Raw genomic sequence first — 21,813 nt, 5'->3', positions numbered from 1 at the left:
AAGTAAATTCTGTGAAACTTGTCAGACTTGCTGTTTTTCCTCCACTGATTTCAAATATGGCATTATTTTTTTAGTTTGTCAATTAGGTCCCGAGATAATTATAGGTAATTAACAATTTTTGGAGGAACAATAGACAAAACTGTGTTGGTAAGAAAACTGTAATCTTTACATTTTCCAATGCTATGAACACTGGTGAGTGCAGTAAGACAATCAGTTTTTTGATGCGTCGCTTGGAACTAATTTTACAGCTCATTAAACTTCAGTGTTTCAAGTTGGCACTCAAAATGGCTCCTTGCCAGTGTTGCCACCAAGGTTTAATGAGCTGTAAAATTAGTTCCAAGCGACGCATCAAAAAACTGATTGTCTTACTGCACTCACCAGTGTTCATAGCATTGGAAAATGTAAAGATTACAGTTTTCTTACCAACACAGTTTTGTCTATTGTTCCTCCAAAAATTGTTAATTACCTATAATTATCTCGGGACCTAATTGACAAACTAAAAAAATAATGCCATATTTGAAATCAGTGGAGGAAAAACAGCAAGTCTGACAAGTTTCACAGAATTTACTTATAAATTAAAAAAGTTTTTTAAAGAGCAGTGTCTCCCCTTAAGAGCAATGTCCCCCCTTAAACACTGCCTGCCCATTTTGTCTTAACTAGGACGAGACCGGTGGAACCCCAATAACATGACTTTCAAGGGACCGCACGAAAGAGTCGTATGACTGGGGTGTCGTATGATTGGGGTAGGGGCAAATGCCGCCATAGTAGGCGGTGTCATGGAACAGGAGGGCTAAGAACTTCCGAACGTTGGCTCAAATCCCAGGTTTCAAAAAAAGAGAAAAATAAAAAGAAGAAGAAGAACAAAGAAACACCTTTTGTGTGCTCCCCTCCTCTTCACGGCGTCTGCGCTGGCCCACTAGACATGCGTCACGTGCCACGTGACCCCCATACGATCCGACACTAGCCCGCCGGGCCTGTGCCTCGCATGCGCTAGATAAGCTGGGAAGGCCAACGCGGCCAAGCGAATTGAGAGGAGAAAAGGCGAGAATGTGAAACTACCAAGGCCAAGTGAAACAAACAGTAGTGCGAGGCGGCGATGGAAAAAGGCGGGAAGGGGAGGAACGGAGCGACAACACGGCTTTGAAAGACACTGATAAGCAGAGAGACGAGAGTGGGAGAGAGAGAGCGTAGTGAAAGGAAGAAACTTGGATCGAGCGGGCAGGGGAAGTGGGTGTTTGGTGCCTCCCATGGGGTTGCGTTGTATGTGTTTTCACATTCGGGGGCTCGATGGGAGCTTCAAATTCGCGGTCCGCCGGTCCCCTGGACTTCAACTTCTCACGGTTGGCATGTTGGTGTTCTGCTGCCACGTGGGGCTGTCGATGGTTAACTCACGCCCGCCAGTACCCGCCTGCTTGCTTGCATGTGTTCAGAAAGTGGTCTCGCCCGCCTGTGGACCTTTGCACATCAAACTGATTCATCGTCGCAGTGGCTCAGTGGCTAAGGCATTGCACTGCTGAGAACGAGGTCGCGGCTTCGATTCCCAGCCGTGGCGGCCGCTTTTCTGATGGAGGCGAAATGCAAAAACACCCGTGTGCACGAGATTTCGACGCACGTTAAAGATCAACAGGTGGTCAAAATTAATCCGGAGCCCTCCACTACGGCGCGCCTCATTGCCTGCGTTGCGTCGGCGCGTTAAACCCTACAATCAATCAAATCAATCAATCAATCAACAAATTAGTATGAACTATGCCTCCTCTTCCCCCCTTTTCCAGGTCATCTACTACCTGCTGCTGCACCCCAACGCCTCTAGCATTGTGCAGCCAGAGATGTCGGATCTCAACACCCGCTGCGGCTACGTCTCCGAGGGTCCGGACGACTCGCCAGAAGAGAGTCCGGGGGGGCGCCGGTCGCCGCCTCGCGTGCTGCTCTCTGACGTCGTCCCCAACGGCGACTCCGAAGTCTCGTGCTATGAGAGCGGCGACTCGCCGTGCTCCATGCCGGGCTTCAAGGTGACGGCCGTCTGACACACGGCCCAGCCTCCTCCTTTCAACGGTGACGGAGGAACGCCCCACATTGAGTTGCGCGAGTCAGCGCCACGTGTCTCGCCTACAAGCGCGGCGAGAAACCTTCCAGCAAGCTTCACCGACGTGCTCTGATGTCACGTCAGTGCTCAGCTCCAAGGTGCAACCTGAATCCCCCGGGCGGGGTCGTTCGCCTCGGTGTAACGTGATTTTGGAGCGTGCAAGTGACGTCACAAACGTGCTCTGCTGTGAGTGAAGTTGGGGACGTGGCTCTGAAATACCCCGTGTGGGGTTGCGTGACTCCAGAACGTGGCAGAAGGAAAACTTTTCGGCGAGCTTTGCTGCCGTGGAAGTCGCACCAGCAGTTGCGTGACCCCGTGTCATGCGACTTGTGTGATGTGAGAAGCTTTCCTAATTGCTTTGAACACATTCTGACGTCGCCAAAGGTGCATGCGGTAAGGTTCTCGGAATGAAGCCTGAGTCTTTGTGTTTGTTTTTCCAGAATGAGCGATGATGATGAGCCGTAGGATAGCAAAAAATTTCAGAGAACTCATCTCCATGTCAAAAGTGGAAGTCAGAGTCCTCCTGGTATTACGCCAATCTTCGTTCTTCATGAAGTTTCTGGTATCTGTGAAGTGCACGGAAATCAGATTAGGTTAGAGAAGAACCACGACCTTTTGAATTGTCTCATCGGCGTTATAAAATGTGAACAGCCACTCTACTCAGCTCAAAGGTTGTTTTAAACAGGTTAATCTGTCACAGTGATGGGAAATCATTGAGAAAGCTCTTAGGCCACAATATTTTTTAAACAATTCAAAATGTCTAGGCTTTCACAGTTTATCTACTGCTTTCATTAAGGTTGCATGAGGCCGGTTCAGTGGGTTTGAAGTCTACCGCTATGCCGTTGAAGCTCAGTTTTTGTTAATTTTTTTCTTGTAATTTTCGGTTTAGCCATGTGCTTTCTAGCAAAAAAACATTCCACATTTTATGTAGTGGCTGCATTTTGTGAACTGTGGTCTAACTGTCAGCTTCGTCACCTGCAAACGTTTGCTTTCGAATGTTTCAAATGATCTATAAATTTGTACATCTGGAGTTTGTAGGGGTGTCAAAGTCTAAAAAGATCACTGCTCTGATCTCAAAACGTTTCTGTATATAGTTACTTCAGGCCTTAATTATTACTGATTCTTATACTAATCAGAATAAATGCAAGTATAGTGTTGCAAGCGCTCGAAGACCCAGCCCAGCACTTTTGGAGATGTTTTCTGTAGTGCAGCAAAAGCCTTGCTCTGCTTTGTATAAACTACATAATTTATTTTAGCCGGAAGGTTTCGGAGCAAGTGGAGGCATGAATCATTCATTGGATTTGACCTGGCTTGGATTTTAAACTAACCCTAGTTTATATTAACCAGATCATATGGAAGTAAATGGAGGCTCAAATCATCCGTCGGATTAGACCTGGCTTGGAATTTGTCCTTGCACGATTTCTTTTTTGCTTTACTAGCCGACTTGGAAAAGCTTGGGTCAACATAGGTAGTTGTATTCCAACTTACAGCAGCTATTTTTTTATAAATCAACTCACCTCGCCTCATTTCTTACTTAACTTGTCTCATCATGGGAAAGCTGTGACAAGTTTATGCAGTGTCTTTACACATATTGGCATGAGCAAATTGTGAAGGCTGTACGAATAGGCCTAAAGCTCAGCTTTTTTGGACAACTTTGCTTTGATTGCAAACGGGCACATGTATCCGAATGCAGTATCAAAATCACATATTAACTTGACAATTTTGGCAATACTAGACGTTTCGATCTGATGCTGATAATAAGTGAATAAAATCGCATAGCTACGAAAAAACAGCAACGGGAAATACAGAGTCTATCGTGGATGGCTTGATGAAGTGAGAATGTGCAAACAAAGCAACTGCATCACAAAAAGGTCACAATCTCATTAGGTTATAGAGGTATGCAAGGTTGGTCCAAAAGCAACGCAAAGTGTAGACAGGTTTTTTTGACTGGCCATGTTGGGTTCACAAGGTGGGTGTTTAGGGAAGAACATGTAGTTTAACAGTTTTATTGGTTGAGTCACGTTCATTGGAAACTGTAAGAATGTAGCTAGCTCACCTTGTTAAACAACTTGATGTCAGTCAGGGTCCACATACCAAAAAGAACCGGGCGCACATTAAAGATCCCGAGGAGGTCTAAATTAATCCGGAACCCTCCACTACGGTGCGCCTCATCGCCTGCGTTGTGTCGGCGCGTTAAAACCTACAATCAATCATTAGAAAATAGCTAGCTCACCTTGTTAAACAACTTGATGTCAGTCAAGGTCCACATACCAAAAAGAACCCATTGATTTTATGTTGTTCTATTCACTCGCATCGGCTGCAGCTATGATTAGCGTCATTCTTTTAAGTTTGCTTTTGGTGTCATGCTTTTGAACAAGGTATGGAACAAAGCAAGTTGCATTGTAACTAGTACCGTATGGCACAGACTCAGGGAAGCCTTGTGCATGTTTGCGTTCATGCATTTTAGTGACTGTTATTATGTGGCAGCGACACCGTTGAAGAATTGACTAAGTCGCTTGGATTTACTCTGATTGGCTGAGTCGGAAAGTTTACGCAGATGTTTTTTTGTGCCAAGCATCCGAATTTTGGCCTGAAACTCTCGGGTCACCACTTTCCGTAATATCGGATTTCAGCCCATTTAGGTGTACTTTTACGGCTCAAAGCCAAGCCAAGCCAAGCACATTCACTTTTCCTGTGGCACTGACCTGCCTGCTGCATTTTCATGTTCAATATGAGCTTTCTTTCTTCTGTTTTGTGAACAAACATACAGTAAGGAAAGTTCTGAAACTCGCCTCATCTTTATTGCCTTGTACTGCCATTGCAATGTCTCGAAGGACAAGATACTAGGCTCGGATTTTGTGAGCCGATGTGACTTTGTATGGACAGGCAACTTTCCGTCAGCATGTCTGAATTATGGCATGCGTTGCATTGTCTGACTGCACTGTGTACAGCCAGCCTTGTGCAAACGTTTATAGCCCAAGTTACTTGGTGCTTATGACACATTGCACAAACTCCCATATGCAACATGTTAATGTTCTGCTCGTATTACATAATTACCGTCGAAGAAGATGTGTTATGAGAACGCTTCACTTCGATAATGGTTATTTCATGGCCTAGGCAGTGCATTCATCCATCTTGGATTCAATTATGAGTGCATGTTACGGTTAACTTTTTTCTAGTGCTGGACATTTTTGCATCCCTGAACAACGCGTGTTACTATTCATAGCTGAAAAAAAATTTTTTGTTATCGTTGCTATCAGTGTTATTGGAAGGGCACTGGGGGATTTTGTACCATCCACATGTATGCTGATAAGACAGTGCTCTCTTCATATAAACAGATATGTATGATATCACATACATTGCATTAACAGGTTTCTCTTTGGAAGCCACTTTCATGTGCCCCTCTTTTACTGTTTGCCGAGATTTTTTGTCTTGACGTTTGCTATTTCATTTAATGTCGGAAACTGTCTTGAATTTTGCCTGCTACGTGTTGTTAGGATGGGGATGTATAGGCACTGTACATAAATGTTGCGAGATGATTGGGAACAAAACAGAACGACGTAATTAGAATCATGTGGCTTATTAGCGAAGCTGTGATGCTGGCCTGTCATGAGCAGAATGGTTCCGTGTTTTAAGCTATTTATTTATTGCTGTGCAGAAGCTCTTCCTCTACAACTACAAGTCATGTGATGATAGCAAGCAAGTAGTTTGGAGACTGAGATGTTCCTGAAGTGGTTGAGAGGTCAAAAGCCAAGCACACGAAGTTTAGCAACAACAGTTTGGCAAGCGGCCGCAGGTTTGACAGGGGTTTTTATCCACCGATTTTATGGTTGTTTGTGGCTCGAGGTTTTAGTTTATCTTGTCTTTGCGCATTGAACGTGGTCTGTCAACAAAGTTTATCGACATTGGCTGCTTACAGGGTTCTTACCGCATACAACATGTCTTTTATCTGAATTGCACTGAAAATGATTGCACCATGAGTGCCGCATTGCACGCAGCATAACTGCTGCCAGTCATTTTGAGGTTACAGAGACTAGTAGGGTAAGGGTAGGAAGAATTGCGAGCTTTGTGAGTCTTATCAGCTCCAGTCGATATTTTCTCTTAAGTTGCTGTGTTGGAGCACTGTAGAGGCGGCTGTTTTATTTGCAAACTTGCTATTCTAGTTGCCCGAAATTTTTTACCGTGGATTGAAGCAACTAAATTTCTCACAGGAAAAAAAAAAAAAAAGAAAGAAGAGCCCCAAATAGGATGCTACAAAATTAGCTTTTCGGCTCAAACGGAAAATAAGCGGCAACTATTATGCCGTGCCGTATTGCTCTTTACACCCTGCTTTTCTAGTCAGAAGCTAAATGGTTCGTGCTTTTTTTGTTTTTATCCACATATCCAGGGTTTATTTTTGTAGCAGATAGTGCTGCAATTAGGTTTAATTGATTCAAACTGCTGACGTCTGTGAAGGGTACGATCACTGTGCCAGGGAAGGTACAGTTGAGTCATAACACGGTATTTGTGTCACTACTAAACCGCTCACGATTTTTTGCTCTCCAAGAAATAGAGCCAAGTTTGTCTTTGTCGGTGGTTCTTTACTCGGATGCAAGGCATTGCTCATGTTCAAGTCTCGTCATCCGAGCTCGTTGGCAGGTGGTTGGCGCGAAGGTATAGTTTTATCCCTAGCTCATTATTTACAATCTAAACAGTGGTTTTCAGAATTTCAGCTAATCATTTAGCTGAAGAGGCTGTTAGCTGACACTTTGCTCTCTGAAGTGCTTGAAGCTTTCGTCGAGCTGCGTGCGTGATTTCTGTACATTCCATTTTAGGACGTTGAGATATCCGACTGGCTGGTGCGTGCTTTTGCTGGTGTCCGTTCATAATACAGTCTCTCTAAAATTTATAGATATTCTTATCGTGATCTTGAGGTGCGCATTCAGAGGTGCTTTCAATATCTAGCCAGATGTTTGGTACCGGAAGTTTATTTATCTAAGGTTGGACATGTAAATATGCATTTGCGAGGCTGTTCTTCGCGTTTTTACGTGTGTTTGTATCCACTTATCGCATAACATTCCAGTCAGGGTACCTCTGCGCAGATTTAAGAAGTGTTTTTTTTTTTCTCCTTGTTACTAACAAAATGTCACATCTTCTCCCAGCCGTCTTGTTATTAGAGAAGTCCTGCCTGGTTTAAGCTTCATTTTCCGAGTTCGACAAAGGGCAGTTGGGGCTATTGTGTTACAGTCTGAATGCAGACCTAGGTTTCCAGGGTATAAGGAGTTTGTGACTAACATTTGCTAATTGAAGAAATGATGGATGGAATTTTTTCACTTTTGCCATTTGTAGCCATAACTTTAACCCAGCTTGTTTTTTGCATGCAGCTTTACAATGAATTTGTGTATCTTATGCTGGGACTTGAGCTCTCCACCTAATTGATGTCACACAGTCTAAATGTACGTGCAGGCCAAATGGACATTTCCTTCAAGTTGTACGAGTTGTGAACGTTGTGTGAGGGAGTCTGGGGCAGTGTAAAAAAGAGCGGAACTTTGGTTCGCTTTTTCCTTTCCTATCAACTTGGGTTCCTAATATCTTTTGTCTTCACTATTCTGTGCTTACAGATACACCTAGCGCTGTTTTTGTCATACCCTTATATATCATTACCGTTTTTCCTATCCTTAAATGTGTTTTGCATTATCTGTAGTGCATGTTGACGAATTAATAAAGCTGTTTTATAAATCGCCGTTGAAGCTGTTGGTGTTGTTACCTGAGGTTGTCGTAGCGACATGACATGACCGCCGTCACTTTCATGCAAGGATCACTGTGGGCTTTAAAGGGTCATGCTGACAAAACATGAGTTTGGTTAATTCGAAAGATTGCCTCGTTAGAACCATACTGACACCACTTTTAACGCACACTTCACTCAAATAAGCTGATATAATTAGGAAAAAGAAAGAACTGCCATGCGACCCACTAGCTCATTTCCCGCAACAGAACCTATCATGTCATATGTGTCCAGATGTGTGATTGGCTGAGACCGGCAAAAGCAAACGCAAGTTAGGCACGGCTTATAAGCTTGCCGAAAGAGCTATTTGTGCTTAAATGTAACGCACATTCATTTTACAAAAGTAAGAATGGTGTGGTAAACAATGAAAGTTACAAGAATACGCGTAAACATAGAAGCACTGATGTGCACTGCTGTTGGTACTGGGCGGACTATGCTTGTCTTAGCTGCACAGCAGTCCGTCGCTTTGGAGTTGTTTCAGACGACACTGGCTGATTGGCGTAAGCGATGTTGTCTTACGTGACCTTGTCGAGCGAACACCATGTTTTACGAAACGATTACATTCTACTGTAACAAAAACAAGCCAGATGCAAATACGGTAAAAAAAAAAGCAACGGTGGCAAACGGTTCACAGCTGAGTATGGCAGCGCAATGTGGGAGGACTGACAATAAGCAAGGCTTCAGAGCCTAATGGCGCACTGGAAGTTCGTTTGAATACCGGCCCTTCTGACTTCAAGGCAGACATCACGAAAACACACATTTTGGCGGGAGAATCAAAATTTCGACCTAAATGGATTAATTTCTCAGTGCATACGGCATCATTTGCTGCCGGACAAGCGCTGGGGGCACTATGAAGCACAAAATGTTTCGAATAAAACAAACTTGTATTTTGTCTGCACGGCCCCTTTAAAGGAGCCATGAAGAGAAAATACAACTTTGTTTAATTTGAAAGAAGTAGGATTCAGTATCTCACTCAGCTCCATTACAGCAACAAAAGATGTTTTTTTAACGAAAAAAAGCAAGAAGTATATAAAAACTTTCAAATTTAGCGCCACAGTGACGTGTTATGAGCAAGAATGACGTCATACGGGCCAACAATAAAACATAATTTTCAGTGCGTTAACTGCACGTTAGCGTTCAAGTGATGCGGTCAAATTGAACTAGAGGCCCCATTACAGGCGTCCAGTCATGTGTCGTCGCGACAGGTCAGTCAGGCGGCCGCCAATCGCACAAACAAGGTTCCGTGACGTCATAGAAAAGTTGCGGGAAATTGGCTAGGGGGTCGCGACTGCTTCACACGTTTTCTTTAATATCTCCGTTATTTGTTCGAAGATTGCGATGATATTGGTATCATTGTTATCGGGACTAAGCAGTCTTTCTAATAAACCCAACTTGTATTTTGTCTTCATGGCTCCTTTAAGTACAACACAGGTTTTTACTCTCATAATAGTTGTCTGGTATAGAAAGTTTGTTCGAACCGCACCCTCAGATGTGTATAAATCAACACCTACCGATTTATTTGCGAGCTTCAGAAACTTGCTTCCAATGGCTGCTGCGTTTGGGATGTGAAAGACCAACATCTTGAGAAGCAAGTACTATATGCGAGTTAAATTTTCTTTACTGCTTGAATGTCTCATGTCTATCTTGTTGGTGACAGTTTTCAGTTGTTTGTATCTGTATCGCTTTCAGTCTGTTTCATGCTTAAATATGACAAAACAAATGTTTAAGTGAAGACAATCAAAGGAATTCACAAACACGGCGCTCATAATTGTGAATTCCTTTCTTTGTCTTCATTTAAGTGCTGTTGTTTGTCAGAACATGCGGAACCAGAGAGCCCAAGTTGAAACCTCTTGCTATTCCGTGAGATGCGTTATTGACTCGTAACCACACTCAGGAAAAAAAATCCAGTTCGTACTAACGTGGTTTTAATGCATAAACGTCACAAGTGCATTACTAACTCGGTTGGAGAAAATCTATCGTCCCAAGATCTGTGAAACCACACATTGTGGCCAGCAGCTGTCGGCAAAAAGATTGACCTTCAAGTAATAAGAGATACTCTTTAGAGCCTTTATACTTTGATATGACTGCTTATACTGCCGTTAATAGAATGTCTTTCTAGCAATACTTCCTTGTGAAGCAGTGAAACCGAATTTAAAAATGTATGTATGTATGTATGTATGTATGTATGTATGTATGTATGTATGTATGTATGTATGTATGTATGTATGTATGTATTGTCCATTGGAAAGGGAAGATCCACCAACAGGCGTAAATTGTCTCGCCTAGGGGGCGGACACCGGAACGCCTGCTGGTGTATACGGGGGGATAGGGAGGAAAGAATACATAGGAATAGTAGGACAGGAGAGAAGGTTGACATTATCATGTATATAACACACTGGGCAAGTTTGTAAAAAAACGGCATAAAGTTTGGTTTCCGGAAAGCGGAAAGGTGGCTTTCCCACATAGAAGCTATTGCAGCGAAGCCTGCTTTCCAAATAAGTTTTTCACATGTTTCTTGAACGTCGAACGCCCAGCAGAACTAAACTCACCATCGGAAAACTTAGCAACAGTAAGCTCACCGACACTAAACTCGGCAACATAACCTGGCGAGAAGTGATACTCACGCACTCTCACTTCATAAGGGAGAGTTTCGGAGTCACCGCAGTTTTTGGCATGCATGGCAGTATGTGATTGCCTTTGTGCAACGTGCATTTTATTGTTCTTATTTGCGCCGCTTGAATTTTACCGTGCGATTTCTGGAAGATGTTTTCCATTGCTATTCTGCTTTGTATTGGTCCCTTCGGTGGTTTTACTACATTTGCATTCTTATTACTACAGGCTGGATTTTGAGGCATTGAAAGAGCGCGTTTTAGGAGCAAAAAGTAGGCAGCCAAAATAACGTTTCAGGCCTCCAACATCGTATATAGAGGCGCGATAAAGTTTTACATAAATGCAAATAATTTCAAATGAAGACGCGTGTGCGACCCGTATCTACGACAGTGAAACGAAAATTGTTATTGTGTATGGCGGCACAAAGGAGCCAACAGTTTAACATCGCCGTTCAACTTTCTCATAAAACCACTGGACTGCTGGCCATCCACTGGCTTAATTCAACGAGCGCACTGCTCCCATTCATGTTCAATGGCCACTGTCGCTTCCTCGAGCATCGCATATAGTGAAATAGGCATGAAAAGGAATACGTTAGAGCTGTGAATACGGATTTAAAAAAGCGTTACTTTATGTCTGCCTGATACAGTTTCATTACGACACAACAAAAACAGACAAAATAATAAACGCGAGAGACGACAATTTAGAAAAAAATTGACGTACTCTTTACATGAGGATTATTAGGGAACTCTCTGGCAATTTTCCCATATTCAATGATGTCCGAATTGTTCAGACAAGACGTCCCATCACCGCCAACTACACTTACGCACATTCCGAAGAGCGTTTTTCAAAATGTTTTTAGCAGCTGAACAGATTTGAATGAAAAAGCAAGAGCTCGACCGGTTCTCCAGCTGCGTGGCTGGCCAGAGGAAGAAGCCCCGGACGGCCGCCGGAGCGTCACAGGCACGTCATGGCTGTTTGCGCGATCCGCCGGCAGGTGCAGCGTGGTCTGCGGCGAAGCTTTTTAAACGCTTCTGACTGATTAACGAGGCGTTTCACTACCACTCGTGTCCCAGCTGATTTGGTGGTACTTAATACACATTAAAAATAAATTTGGTCGAGGTGAATTTGAATGCGGTTGACGTTAAGCCTAACGTCGGGGCGTCCATTGCACGTGGCGCCCCCTCCTTCCGCTTCCTACGTATCATTGCGCAGGCGAAGCTCGGAAATACATGAGCCTTCACAAAATAAGCTTCAAGTTTCATAAATGTTCCAAGAGACTGGCAGAAGTAGCAGCTTTCGCACTAAAATAAGAGACAAGGAGAATGGTCAAAGGGTGCTTTTTTATTCACCGCATTACATGCACGTGTATTTGGTAAGATTATGAACATGATGGACGTGGATTATACGTTTCATTTCTATCGCTTGGTGTACAGCGCAGTTACGGGAGACCGTTATGTACAGCACAGCACAGAAGCGTGGAGCATATGTTACAGCCGTAAGCTGAATGGGTGTGTTTGAGGCAAAAGTTAGCAGCACTATCGCTTTGTGCACATTTGCAGCCCATTATGAAAACCAGTAAACGGGAAAGTTCACTGTACCTGCCTGTTTGTAAGCGACTGCTTACCTTTTTTCATAACGGTGCTGTGTCGATTCCGTAATGGGTGCTAAGATGTAATGGCTGAACCAATGAATTTATTGAGCTTTGTAGAGAATAGGGGTGTCACTTTGGCGTTTCGGGGGAAGTGGGTAGTGGAAGAGAGAGTTAAAAAAGGGGAAATGCCGATTCAAACATTGGCAGGGCGGGACGGGTGCGGTGGGGGTGTTAAACCTCGTCTCGAGATATTCAAAAGCTTATGCATGAAAAACGAAAAAAAGAAAAAAAGGATAACCCCTTCTCCCTTACGTGTTTCAATAAACCTTCCAAAATTACAATTCCTGCTGTGAAATAAACGATCGAATTTCTGAAACGAACACTGAATTGAGTTATTTTCTGGAACATTTATTTGTGCTTTTATTTACCCTTGTAATCTTTTACTTTGCTGTTGTGGTACGTGTGCCTATAGCACTATTTTCTTCCTAAGGCTGGGAAGGAAACAACGCTGTGCACCGCTTGCGGGAGCCTTACAAATGACCTAAGTGACTCACGCAGATGTGCAAAATCTGGTTTGGCGCCATCTTTAAACTTTTAAGTTTCATGCGTTTTATGACTGATGGAATTTTAGTTCTGTATGCATGATGCATACGGGATAAGTGTGCCCAGAATATATTAACCCGCAGGCTAAAGAGGCCTGAGGGTGTACCTTCACGTCTGATGCGAAATTGAGGAGAGGGACGGCGCTGAGAAAGCAGCAGCTTTGAAATAAAAGTTGTATGCAAAGAAATGCGAGTAAATAGACTAAAAAAACAACAGAAAACCCTTTCGAACTTTACCCCGTAAGCGTAATTTAATCAGGAATGTATATAACTTCCTCCATTGTCGCTTTAAAAGCATCGTTAGTTACCCCCTCCTCTCACCCGATGGACTGATTGATTTTCATTTGACAGGGCAATTCAAATGATGCCCCTTAAGCTTCGTCCTCAGAAAGCCAATACAATGACTATTGTGAAAACGCAACAAAAATTCCTTGCTAGGAACAAAGGTAAAACTTTATTTCCCATTCAGAAACCACAACAGGATGCAACACACATGTGAAGCGCCTGTTTCCCAGTACCTCTGGTTATATCTGTTCAAATTCGTACCCACCAATTTACTTTGCGGCATTACTATTTGACACCGACTTTTCTAATGAGAGCAATTATCTAGCAGCCAATATGTTACTTGCTGAAATACCGCAATAGGTTTTCAGGAGGCTTGATGACTTGGTTCAATTGAAACTCTATTAAGGTCCGACTTAAAAGAATTGTTAAACTAAGAGATGCACTCCATGCAAGCAGCATATTTACGCATTGTTACTCATTACGACTGTAACTAGAGCCACTTTTTTAGTGGCTCTAACTGTAACCTTGCACGATTGACAATGATAAATTCAATTTCTGCGCGTTCTCTACTGTAGTTATACGCACAATGATGGCAAAATTGTGGTTATTTGGTAAACACCTAAAATTTGAGCGTAATACATAAGTACTGGTAGAGTGAGTAATCATTGGAAAAAAACAAACAAACAAACAAACAAACAAGCAAGCAAGCAAGCAAACAAGAAGCCCAGAAATGAATAAACGAATCAATAAATAAAAGAATAAATAAATAAATAAAGAAATAAATAAATAAACGCACAAACAAACAAACACGTAGACACATTAGAAAGAACTAAAATTTCGGGGTGCACAGAAAGGCGGGGGTGGTGGGTTCCGTTGTCTCTGCAAAGTATGTAGAGGTAGATTACTAGCAGCCGGCTAATGATTGCTTTTTTTTTTCGGTAACGTCCATATTCAATTAACCGAACGAAGTAGTATTCATTTACAGTGTGTAGGAAGATTTTCTAACGGTATCCGTGGCCTGCTAAATTAAAAAAAAACTAAACAAATTAGTCCACTTTACATAAAATTTTCCAAGTACAAAATGCTTGATACGTGCGCTGAAGGTGAGTTCATGGTCCGTTGTCTAGTGATCACTTGTGATTTGTGAGGCTATGATATATGACAAATTCGCCTGTGCGATTAACCCCCTGTTGCAGGATTGTTTACGCTGGCTTGGCCACTTTTTTATGAAAGAATGAAATGTGGTATTTATTATCAATGTACCAAGAGATATTGGACGTGAACTCGGTATGGGGCAAACGAAGCACACCAGTTAAGAGAAGATGATTGAGCTTTGCTGTCAACTCCAGTTTAACTGTTCCACGAAATAGGCAAACCGCATAATCTGTGATTTGGCTCATATATGCAGTTGCTTCGAAATTTCTTTTGTTTAGGCGGACGCAGTAGTACCTAATTCGAAAAGACAGAGAAATACCCCCCCCCTCCCCCAGTGGCGCCCCTCGTGGGCTTATATGTATCCTTTTGGCATGGTCCCTATATGCAATGAACACACCTGCGCGGCTTTTTCTAAGCGTTTGGCGTTCGTTCTACGCACTCAGATCGCCTGCTTAAACCTCGGCGTGAGTTCTGTACCCAACGCCGATGCTTCGCGCTCAATTCCTTGCCTATACGGCATCCCCGTCAGCTTAGCCTGTTGCACTGACAGTTTCGCACGTGTCGGTTCACAGCGAGCGTTCGTTTCAGCTCTTCGGCGAAGGTGTAGCGCTTTGCACGACGAACGTCTTTCCGCTCCAGGTTTCCTCGGGGAGGCCCTTAGTGATGGAGACGTTGTCCTCGATGAGCACTTCGTTGATCGTCGGCATCCGGTCGACGGACACCACGGAGATCTTGCGGTGCCCAGCCCAGTACGACGACAGGCCGGAATTGCGTCTCCGCTGGAACGACAACATTCGAACGGCGTCAGAAACGAAAAACGAGAAGTGAAAACGAAATTGCTATACGAAGTACAATGCCCCCTGTTATTTGGTGAAAATAAGTGCGGGAGCAAAAAAAAAAAAAAAACACACCTAAAGCAGACGGGACACGGCACTACTCACAATTCTTTTTTAATAATATGAACTCGTGTTCGTCTGTTTATGTAACGACTGATTATGCAACATAAACAACTCACAATGTGCCGCCCGATTTTATACTGAAACACCCGTTCAAACAAAGAGAGGGAAAAGAGAGAGGAAACCACGTTTATTATCACAACGTTACCCATCAACACGTACATTCCCGAAAGTGGACAAGGAGTCAACCGTTATCACCGGGGCGATCAGGTTTTACGGGCGAAGCGGCTTCGCGGCTGCGGTTGTTGGCATCTCCTGTCGTCGTCGTAATAGTCGTATCATGTAGTCACGGTACTAAAACACCGGGAAACTCGCTTGCGCCACGCACTAGAACGTAACGCGGGCTAAAAAAAAAAAAAAAAAACAGCACGACACTTGTTTACGCCTCGCGCTGGAGCGCTTTGGAACGCGTGCTAAAAAAAAAAAAGAAAAACACGGGACACTCTCTTGATAGAGAGCTTCGTGCTTCAAAGACAAGAGACTTTTACAGCAAAGCTGTATACCGCTATCCCCAAATGGTTTCATCTCTGTTGAAAAAAACGCCAAGGCCCCAAGAATACACTTATGCACTGCATGCTTTGCCCCTCCGCAGGCTTCACGTCAGTGAATACTTTTTTAGGAGTGTTTTTCGACATTTCGGTGACGGCAAGAAATTAAGAGTTAATATCCTTCGTGGAAGCTCTAGGAAGGGAAAAAGGACGCCATTACAGATTTTTTAATCTCCCTAGGGTTTAAGTGGTTGATGAGTACAACCAAAAAACCTTTACAGCCAAGGACGTATACAGGCGTTCTTAAGAAAGAAGTGTGGGGGCCAGTTCGCTTTGGTTTAGTTGTCTAGATAATTTCTAAAGCTTAAAGGTGACTTTAAACACATAAAAAATATAATGTGTCTATCTGGTCAGCCATTAGTTGGTATTATAAATTATATATATTTTGTTTCCGCCGCCCGGTATGCTGGGCCCGCAGATAATTAAGTTCAACCCTCCCTGGAAAAAAATATTGTAGATTTTCACGGCTGAAGGTCAGGTATGAAATTGAGAATTGACTGAATTTGAAGGCGTTCTTGGGTGTATGAAACAAGCTCGTTTGTATCCGCATAGACCCTTGGAAAAAACAATAGTGTGTTGACGCCTGAACAGCACAAGCTTTCGCGGTCATTCGAAATAATCACGGTATATTTAAATCACAGAAGAAAACTGATAAGATAAGGATCGCATAAACACCGGACACGTAGACCTTATGAATAGAGTTAAGAGCACGCAGTTTGGGGTCTCCGCACGGGAATGGTTTCGCCAGCAGGTTACTTCCGTAAAGCGGGCATCTTGTCGCGCCTCGCTGCTTGGGGTGAAGCACGCTTATGGTTGGAGGTTCCGAAGAATTCACGTCGGTAAGCGCTGTTGCCTGTCGTGTACAAAATAAATTTTTAACTTGAATTTAAATTTGTAGCCTGTACTACCCCACTTCGCCACAACAGTACAGAGACAAAATTCTCCACTCGTTTAAAGATGATAAACTTGGTTAAGAGAGTAAAAAAACCTCTTTCCCGTCTAAAATTTGACGTTTCAAAGCAGTTTAAAACAATCGGACATCGACATATGGTAAAAATGACACCTCTAAGCGATGTCTACAGCACAGCTAGCAGCATCGGCTACAGATATTTTATGGAAATTCACCAAAGCTCAGAATAGAATACAAAATAGTACATTGCTTGAAGCCCCATCTTATTTCTGTTCAAAATAGATACCGTAGTCTGCTTCGCCGCACTTAATGAACTAAAATACTTACACAGGCGTTATAATTAAAATTTACTTGAGATCATCGAACACTTACAGTAGCTAGGCTGCTTTTGCACGAGAGCGCCAGATGACCTGCTACGTCGTAAAGTCACGTCTGTTGTTCCGTCAACGTGACGGCTGTCAATCACCATAACAGGGCGAAAAAACGCCGCGCGTGCAAGACAGATCTTCGCTGGGCAACGCGTTGAAGATTAGGTCAGCCGAGTTGTGAATTTCGTGTCTTAATCTCCTCGTGGTTGTGCAGCGTATCGTTTCTATCGTCTCTATCGCCCTCATCATCTCGCAGTACATTCAGAGGACGGACCGGAAATACCTCGGTCGATATCGATGCTCAGAGTCGCGCTCTTTGATCTGTTCAGCGGAAATAATGTCGACTCAATGTGCATTCGGTGAAGTAGAAGTTGGGGCTAAACTAAATCAAGAAAGGAAAGAAAAAATGAAAGCTGTTCCACTCAATGTGAAAGCTGTCAAAAGTGCAGAGCAGTGATTCGCCATAATGGGCTGTACCACCGTTATCCGCTCACTGTAGATGTTTTCTTAGCTCAATTCTACGCATTATTTTTGTAAATAAGGGTGGTTTGGTATGTCGTAGTGCGGTTTAATGGCGGGACGCAGCATATGAACACGTTTAGTTAACATTGTGGATCGCACCGGAAGTGACGGGCGTGTACCACTCACGGAACGGAATATCGCGTAAGCGACCGCGCAAACAGGAACGCAATTCTCAATTTTGTCCATTTCATGTTCGTTTGAAAGTGTCCTTTTTAAGCGAGCCCTGATTGGCTGAAATCAGACGACTGGGTGTGACGCAGCGCAAGCAAGGCGGGGCGTCGGTTTCTGTCCATATCATTGGTTAGAGGTCCCGTACGTACAACTACGCCGTGATTGAAATGGACGCCAAATGTACCTTTCCGAAACGGAAACAATTCAGAATTCCGCCCCAGAACTACCGTCACGATCGAAACGGACGCGAAATTGACACTTTTGAAACTGACACAACTCAGAAGTCCAACCCAGGTTTAGAAAATCCCACAACCGTTCGTCCTAGCAGGCGACCGGGAATCGCATAGAGGCGCCACTGACCCACGAGCGCTTGTAGACGACGATTCCATGGCAGATATAGGCGATGAGCGCCACCATGCCACACACGAACACGATGAGCAGCAGCGGCTGGTAGAGTAGGCCTAGCAGCAGTCCGGCCAGGGAGACGCACAGGCTGAGGAACACGCACAGGCTCGCCTCGATGATGCGGCCAGAGAACCGGGCCTTCCTCCTCTTCTTCGCCGCCACCGCTCTCGCGTTCCCGTGAGCACCGCCGCTGGTGACGCGGCCGGAGCCGTTGCTCGAGGGGCTCACCCCTGCAGGCGAGGGGGAAATTAAAACGGCTTTACGATTGGCTCGTGTTAACGAGAAAGATGGTAAAATGGCACATGGTGATACAACGTTCATAAGAATGGTGCACCACTCCCTCTAACGACGGAGACGGTTGAACGCAAAGCTTTCTCGCGAGGGATCCCTCTGTTCTAAGTTCGCTTAAAAAAAAAAAACGAAGACCTAAAGCAGGCTCCACCTGCGAAAGAGTATATTTGAGGCAGAGCACGCTTTACAGTGGGAAGGAAGTTCGCTTTTCTGCAGCTGGTTTTGACGTAGACTACATACGCCGTCATGGAGATATAGAAAACTTGGCTTTAAAACGGAGCGATCAAAGTGTGATGACTAGTAACTACCCCTTCGCGTATAGCAGCAGTGATATTCGCGACCGAGCAATCCGGTTTCTGAGGCGACGCGGGGGCGGCCGACCCGGGGGTCTTCCGGAAGCGAAACCGGTTCTTGGAGCGGGAGACGCGTGCAGAGGCGCGTTCTTTTCCACCTTTGTGTTTCGCACTTAAGTGCACTCGACCAAAAAGAGGCATCAAAACTGCCCGGCAAGGTTATGGCAAGAAGGCAAGGAGAAGGCGAAAGGGAGGATCATTCTGTCCTCGGACCACTTTTATTTTTTATATATATCAATGATGTCGGTGCACTGGTAACTTCAAGTATAAGGCTATACGCAGACGATTGTGTTTTGTGCAGAGATATCCGGGACGATTCTGACAGGCTGACGTTACAAACTGATTTAGATAACATCTGTCTTTGTTGCAGCCAGTACCTCATGTCCCTAAACGTGTCTAAATGCAACCACATTCAATTTTCCCAGAAACACAAGCCATTCCAAACACAATACAATCTTAATAACGAAGGTATCCCTCAGGTAAGCCACGCTGAATATTTATGAGTCACATTTTCTTGCGACGTAACACAGAACCGGCATATAGAATGTACAACAAGGAAGGCAGCCAGCACTGTTCACTTCATTAAGAGAAATTTTAAGCAGACTCAGCAAGATGTAAGAGAACTCTTATACAGCACAAATATCCGTCTGATTCTGGAATGCGGTTGCACGGTATAGGATGCCTTCACGCAGAATCGGGCAGGTAGTCTCGAGGCCATACAGAACCGCGCTGCTCGTTTTGTTGTGAAGAGTAGCAGATTTCCAAGCAGCATTACTTGGATAAAAGATTCCCTTGGCTGGCCAACGCTTGCATCGCGTCGCGCATTTTTTCGCATGGCTTTTCAAGAACACCACTCATGGCATGTCACACAACGCGAACTGTGTTGGGAAATGTCCAACTAAGCGGCGTGTCGAAAACTTTTGCAGTCTGAAGTTGCGAAGACAAATTTGGCGTTTAAGTTTACATGGTGTGGAGGTGTCGCAGTGATTCAGTGAGGCACAACTGCACCGTCCGTGAGAACCAACGCTCATAAAATTTCGGTAAGCAATGAGCATACCGTTTGAGTGTGATTGTATTGTGGGGAGTCAGCGGCAAAACTTGAGAACTTGGGAGTGTTCTGTGGAAAAAAAGTGAAAAAAACAAACAAACAAACAAACAAACAAACAAACAAACAAACGAACAAACAAACAAACAAACAAACAAACAAACAAACAAACAAACAAACAAACAAACAAACAAACAAACAAACAAACAAACAAACAAACAAACAAACAAACAAACAAACAAACAAACAAACACACAAACAAACAAACAAACAAACAAACAAACAAGCAAGCAAGCAAACAAGCAAACAAACAAACAAACAAACAAACAAACAAACAAACAAACATACAGACAGACAGACAGACAGACAGACAGACAGACAGACAGACAGACAGACAGACAGACAGACAGACAGACAGACAGACAGACAGACAGACAGACAGACAAACCAGCAAGAGACGCTAAGAGAGAGCGAGAGAAAAGAAACTTCATTATGAAACTTCCTACGGCGCGAGGGCTCCTGCGTGAGTGTTGAAAGGCGAAGCGCATCACACAGAAAAAATCATCGCCCTCCGTCATACGACAGGGTTTTTGTAGGGACGCGGTTGGGTTAGCTAGGGTGGGCTCCCATGACCACAAATTCAGCTATAAAACACGAACCTCTTCATAGAAATCGAGTACGACAGGGGTGTCCAATCTAATGGGACTTGTGCTAGAGCTTATACCCCTGACACACGGGCGCCTAAAAGGCCTTTGCAGAGAAGGACTGCTACCGAAACGGCGTTCGCCTCGGGGACACACGGCAAAGCAGAATCTCCTTCACCGCAGCGGGAATTTCCCGTAAGGGGTGTTCGCCTATCCCTTTTCCCGGACGAAAAGGAGCAGCTATCGGCGCAGCCTCGTAAGCAGGCGCTTGCAAGTCATAAGCTTCTCAGAACTTAATGAGACAAAATGTGATTTCATAAAACTTTCATTATTGTTCAAATTGCAATGAAATTAAGTTGCACCAAACAAGTCTAATCGTAATGTATTTTTGTAAACATCTGCCCACTGTTGCCACATTAGACGCGGAACATAGGCTAAAAAAGCACTAATCGTGAGTCAGTATATTATCTCTATGTTTCTGTTTAATACAAATGTGTGAAATTACCCTTTTTTTTCTAAACAACAATAAAATGCACGGTTCCTCTCTAAAATAATAAAGAAGGCCTATTAGCTGCACTTTATTTTTGTCATTTTGTATGCACAGGACCGGGGTAATTGGAGAATAATGGGAGAGGTCTTTGCCATGCAGTGGGCGTAGATAGGCTGGTGGTGATGATGATGACGATGAGTCTTTTTTCACTGAACTGCTAGCGCCACTTTAATGGTGTGTCAGTTACGGGAACTACATAACGGAGATCGGAGGATACTGTGTGTCAGGAGCGCCACTCCTTTCCACAAAATGTCTTTTGACGTGGCGAAAGGAGTTTAGTTTAAAGGAGGCCTAGCGTTGCCGTGTGTCACAGGTGTTATGCATACCTACCGACTACTATCTGACTGCCGAGAAAGTGGCTCGTGGCGTGAGCACCGGGTCCGTCCGTTACTGCATGGTGCGGGCCCACGGCAAGGCTATGAGCACCCGTAGTGGCGGTGCCGTTCTGCGCCTCGTTGTAGAATACGAGGGGACTCGCCCTGATGGATCCGGGTGTGATTCTGGAGGCGACGGAGTCCAGCGGAGTCATACCTGCAATCAATCAATCAATCAATCAATCAATCAATCAATCAATCAATCAATCAATCAATCAATCAATCAATCAATCAATCAATCAATCAATCAATCAATCAATCAATCAATCAATCAATCAATCAATCAATCAATCAATCAATCAAATAATCAATCAATCAATCAATTCAATGAAATTCTCGCATGTCAAAAGTAAGAGCGGCGGAAGAAGCTTCCGAATCAAACTGCTTATTTATATCGATTACAAGCATCCTTAAAATGTCCCTGTTTAAATCTATAATATTCTCCATTCTAGTATGTGCGCGAGTGCACTGCAGGAAGGAGCAGTTCTAAATCCAGGCATTTTTTTTTCCTGACGGGAGTAAGTAAAACATGAGTGCCAGTAGTGAGGGAAGCAGCGTGTACAAGTATTGCTTACATATAAATTAG

General features: G+C 43.9%; 2 protein-coding genes across 2 annotated transcripts in view; one reads left to right on the top strand and one right to left on the bottom strand.

Moving 5' to 3' along the window:
- Positions 1-7,800, top strand: part of LOC144158962 (XK-related protein 6-like) — a 30,917-nt gene extending 23,117 nt beyond the window's left edge. The window contains exon 5 of the mRNA XM_077690175.1: positions 1,773-7,800. Within this exon, the coding sequence (XP_077546301.1) occupies positions 1,773-2,024 (252 nt within the window). The 3' untranslated portion in view covers positions 2,025-7,800. The remainder of the gene's footprint in view (positions 1-1,772) is intronic.
- A 6,646-nt stretch (positions 7,801-14,446) lies between these two features.
- Positions 14,447-21,489, bottom strand: LOC144157868 (uncharacterized). The gene is made up of 3 exons (XM_077688588.1): positions 21,184-21,489; positions 17,926-18,200; positions 14,447-14,869 (listed from the first exon to the last, which is right to left on the bottom strand). The coding sequence occupies exons 1-3, from the start codon at positions 21,380-21,382 to the stop codon at positions 14,675-14,677; spliced, it is 669 nt and encodes a 222-aa protein (XP_077544714.1). The 5' UTR covers positions 21,383-21,489; the 3' UTR covers positions 14,447-14,674.
- Between the last annotated feature and the right edge of the window lie 324 nt (positions 21,490-21,813).

The sequence above is a fragment of the Haemaphysalis longicornis genome, unplaced genomic scaffold (genome assembly GCF_048455015.1).
Source record: "Haemaphysalis longicornis isolate Haplotype H1 unplaced genomic scaffold, Haemaphysalis longicornis Haplotype H1 scaffold_10, whole genome shotgun sequence".
NCBI lineage: Eukaryota > Metazoa > Arthropoda > Arachnida > Ixodida > Ixodidae > Haemaphysalis > Haemaphysalis longicornis.
The sequence above is the reverse complement of the archived record's forward strand: the minus strand, read 5'-3'. Positions and strand labels throughout refer to the sequence as shown.

Excerpts from the sequence above, each read along its gene's own strand:
- LOC144157868 (XM_077688588.1), bottom strand. The coding sequence starts at position 21,382 with ATGACTCCGCTGGACTCCGTCGCCTCCAGAATCACACCCGGATCCATC. Across the intron at positions 18,201-21,183 it reads CGGCAGTCAGATAGTAGTCG|GGGTGAGCCCCTCGAGCAAC; the intron begins GTAGGTATGCAT and ends CCTCGCCTGCAG. Across the intron at positions 14,870-17,925 it reads TCGTCTACAAGCGCTCGTGG|CGGAGACGCAATTCCGGCCT; the intron begins GTCAGTGGCGCC and ends TTGTCGTTCCAG.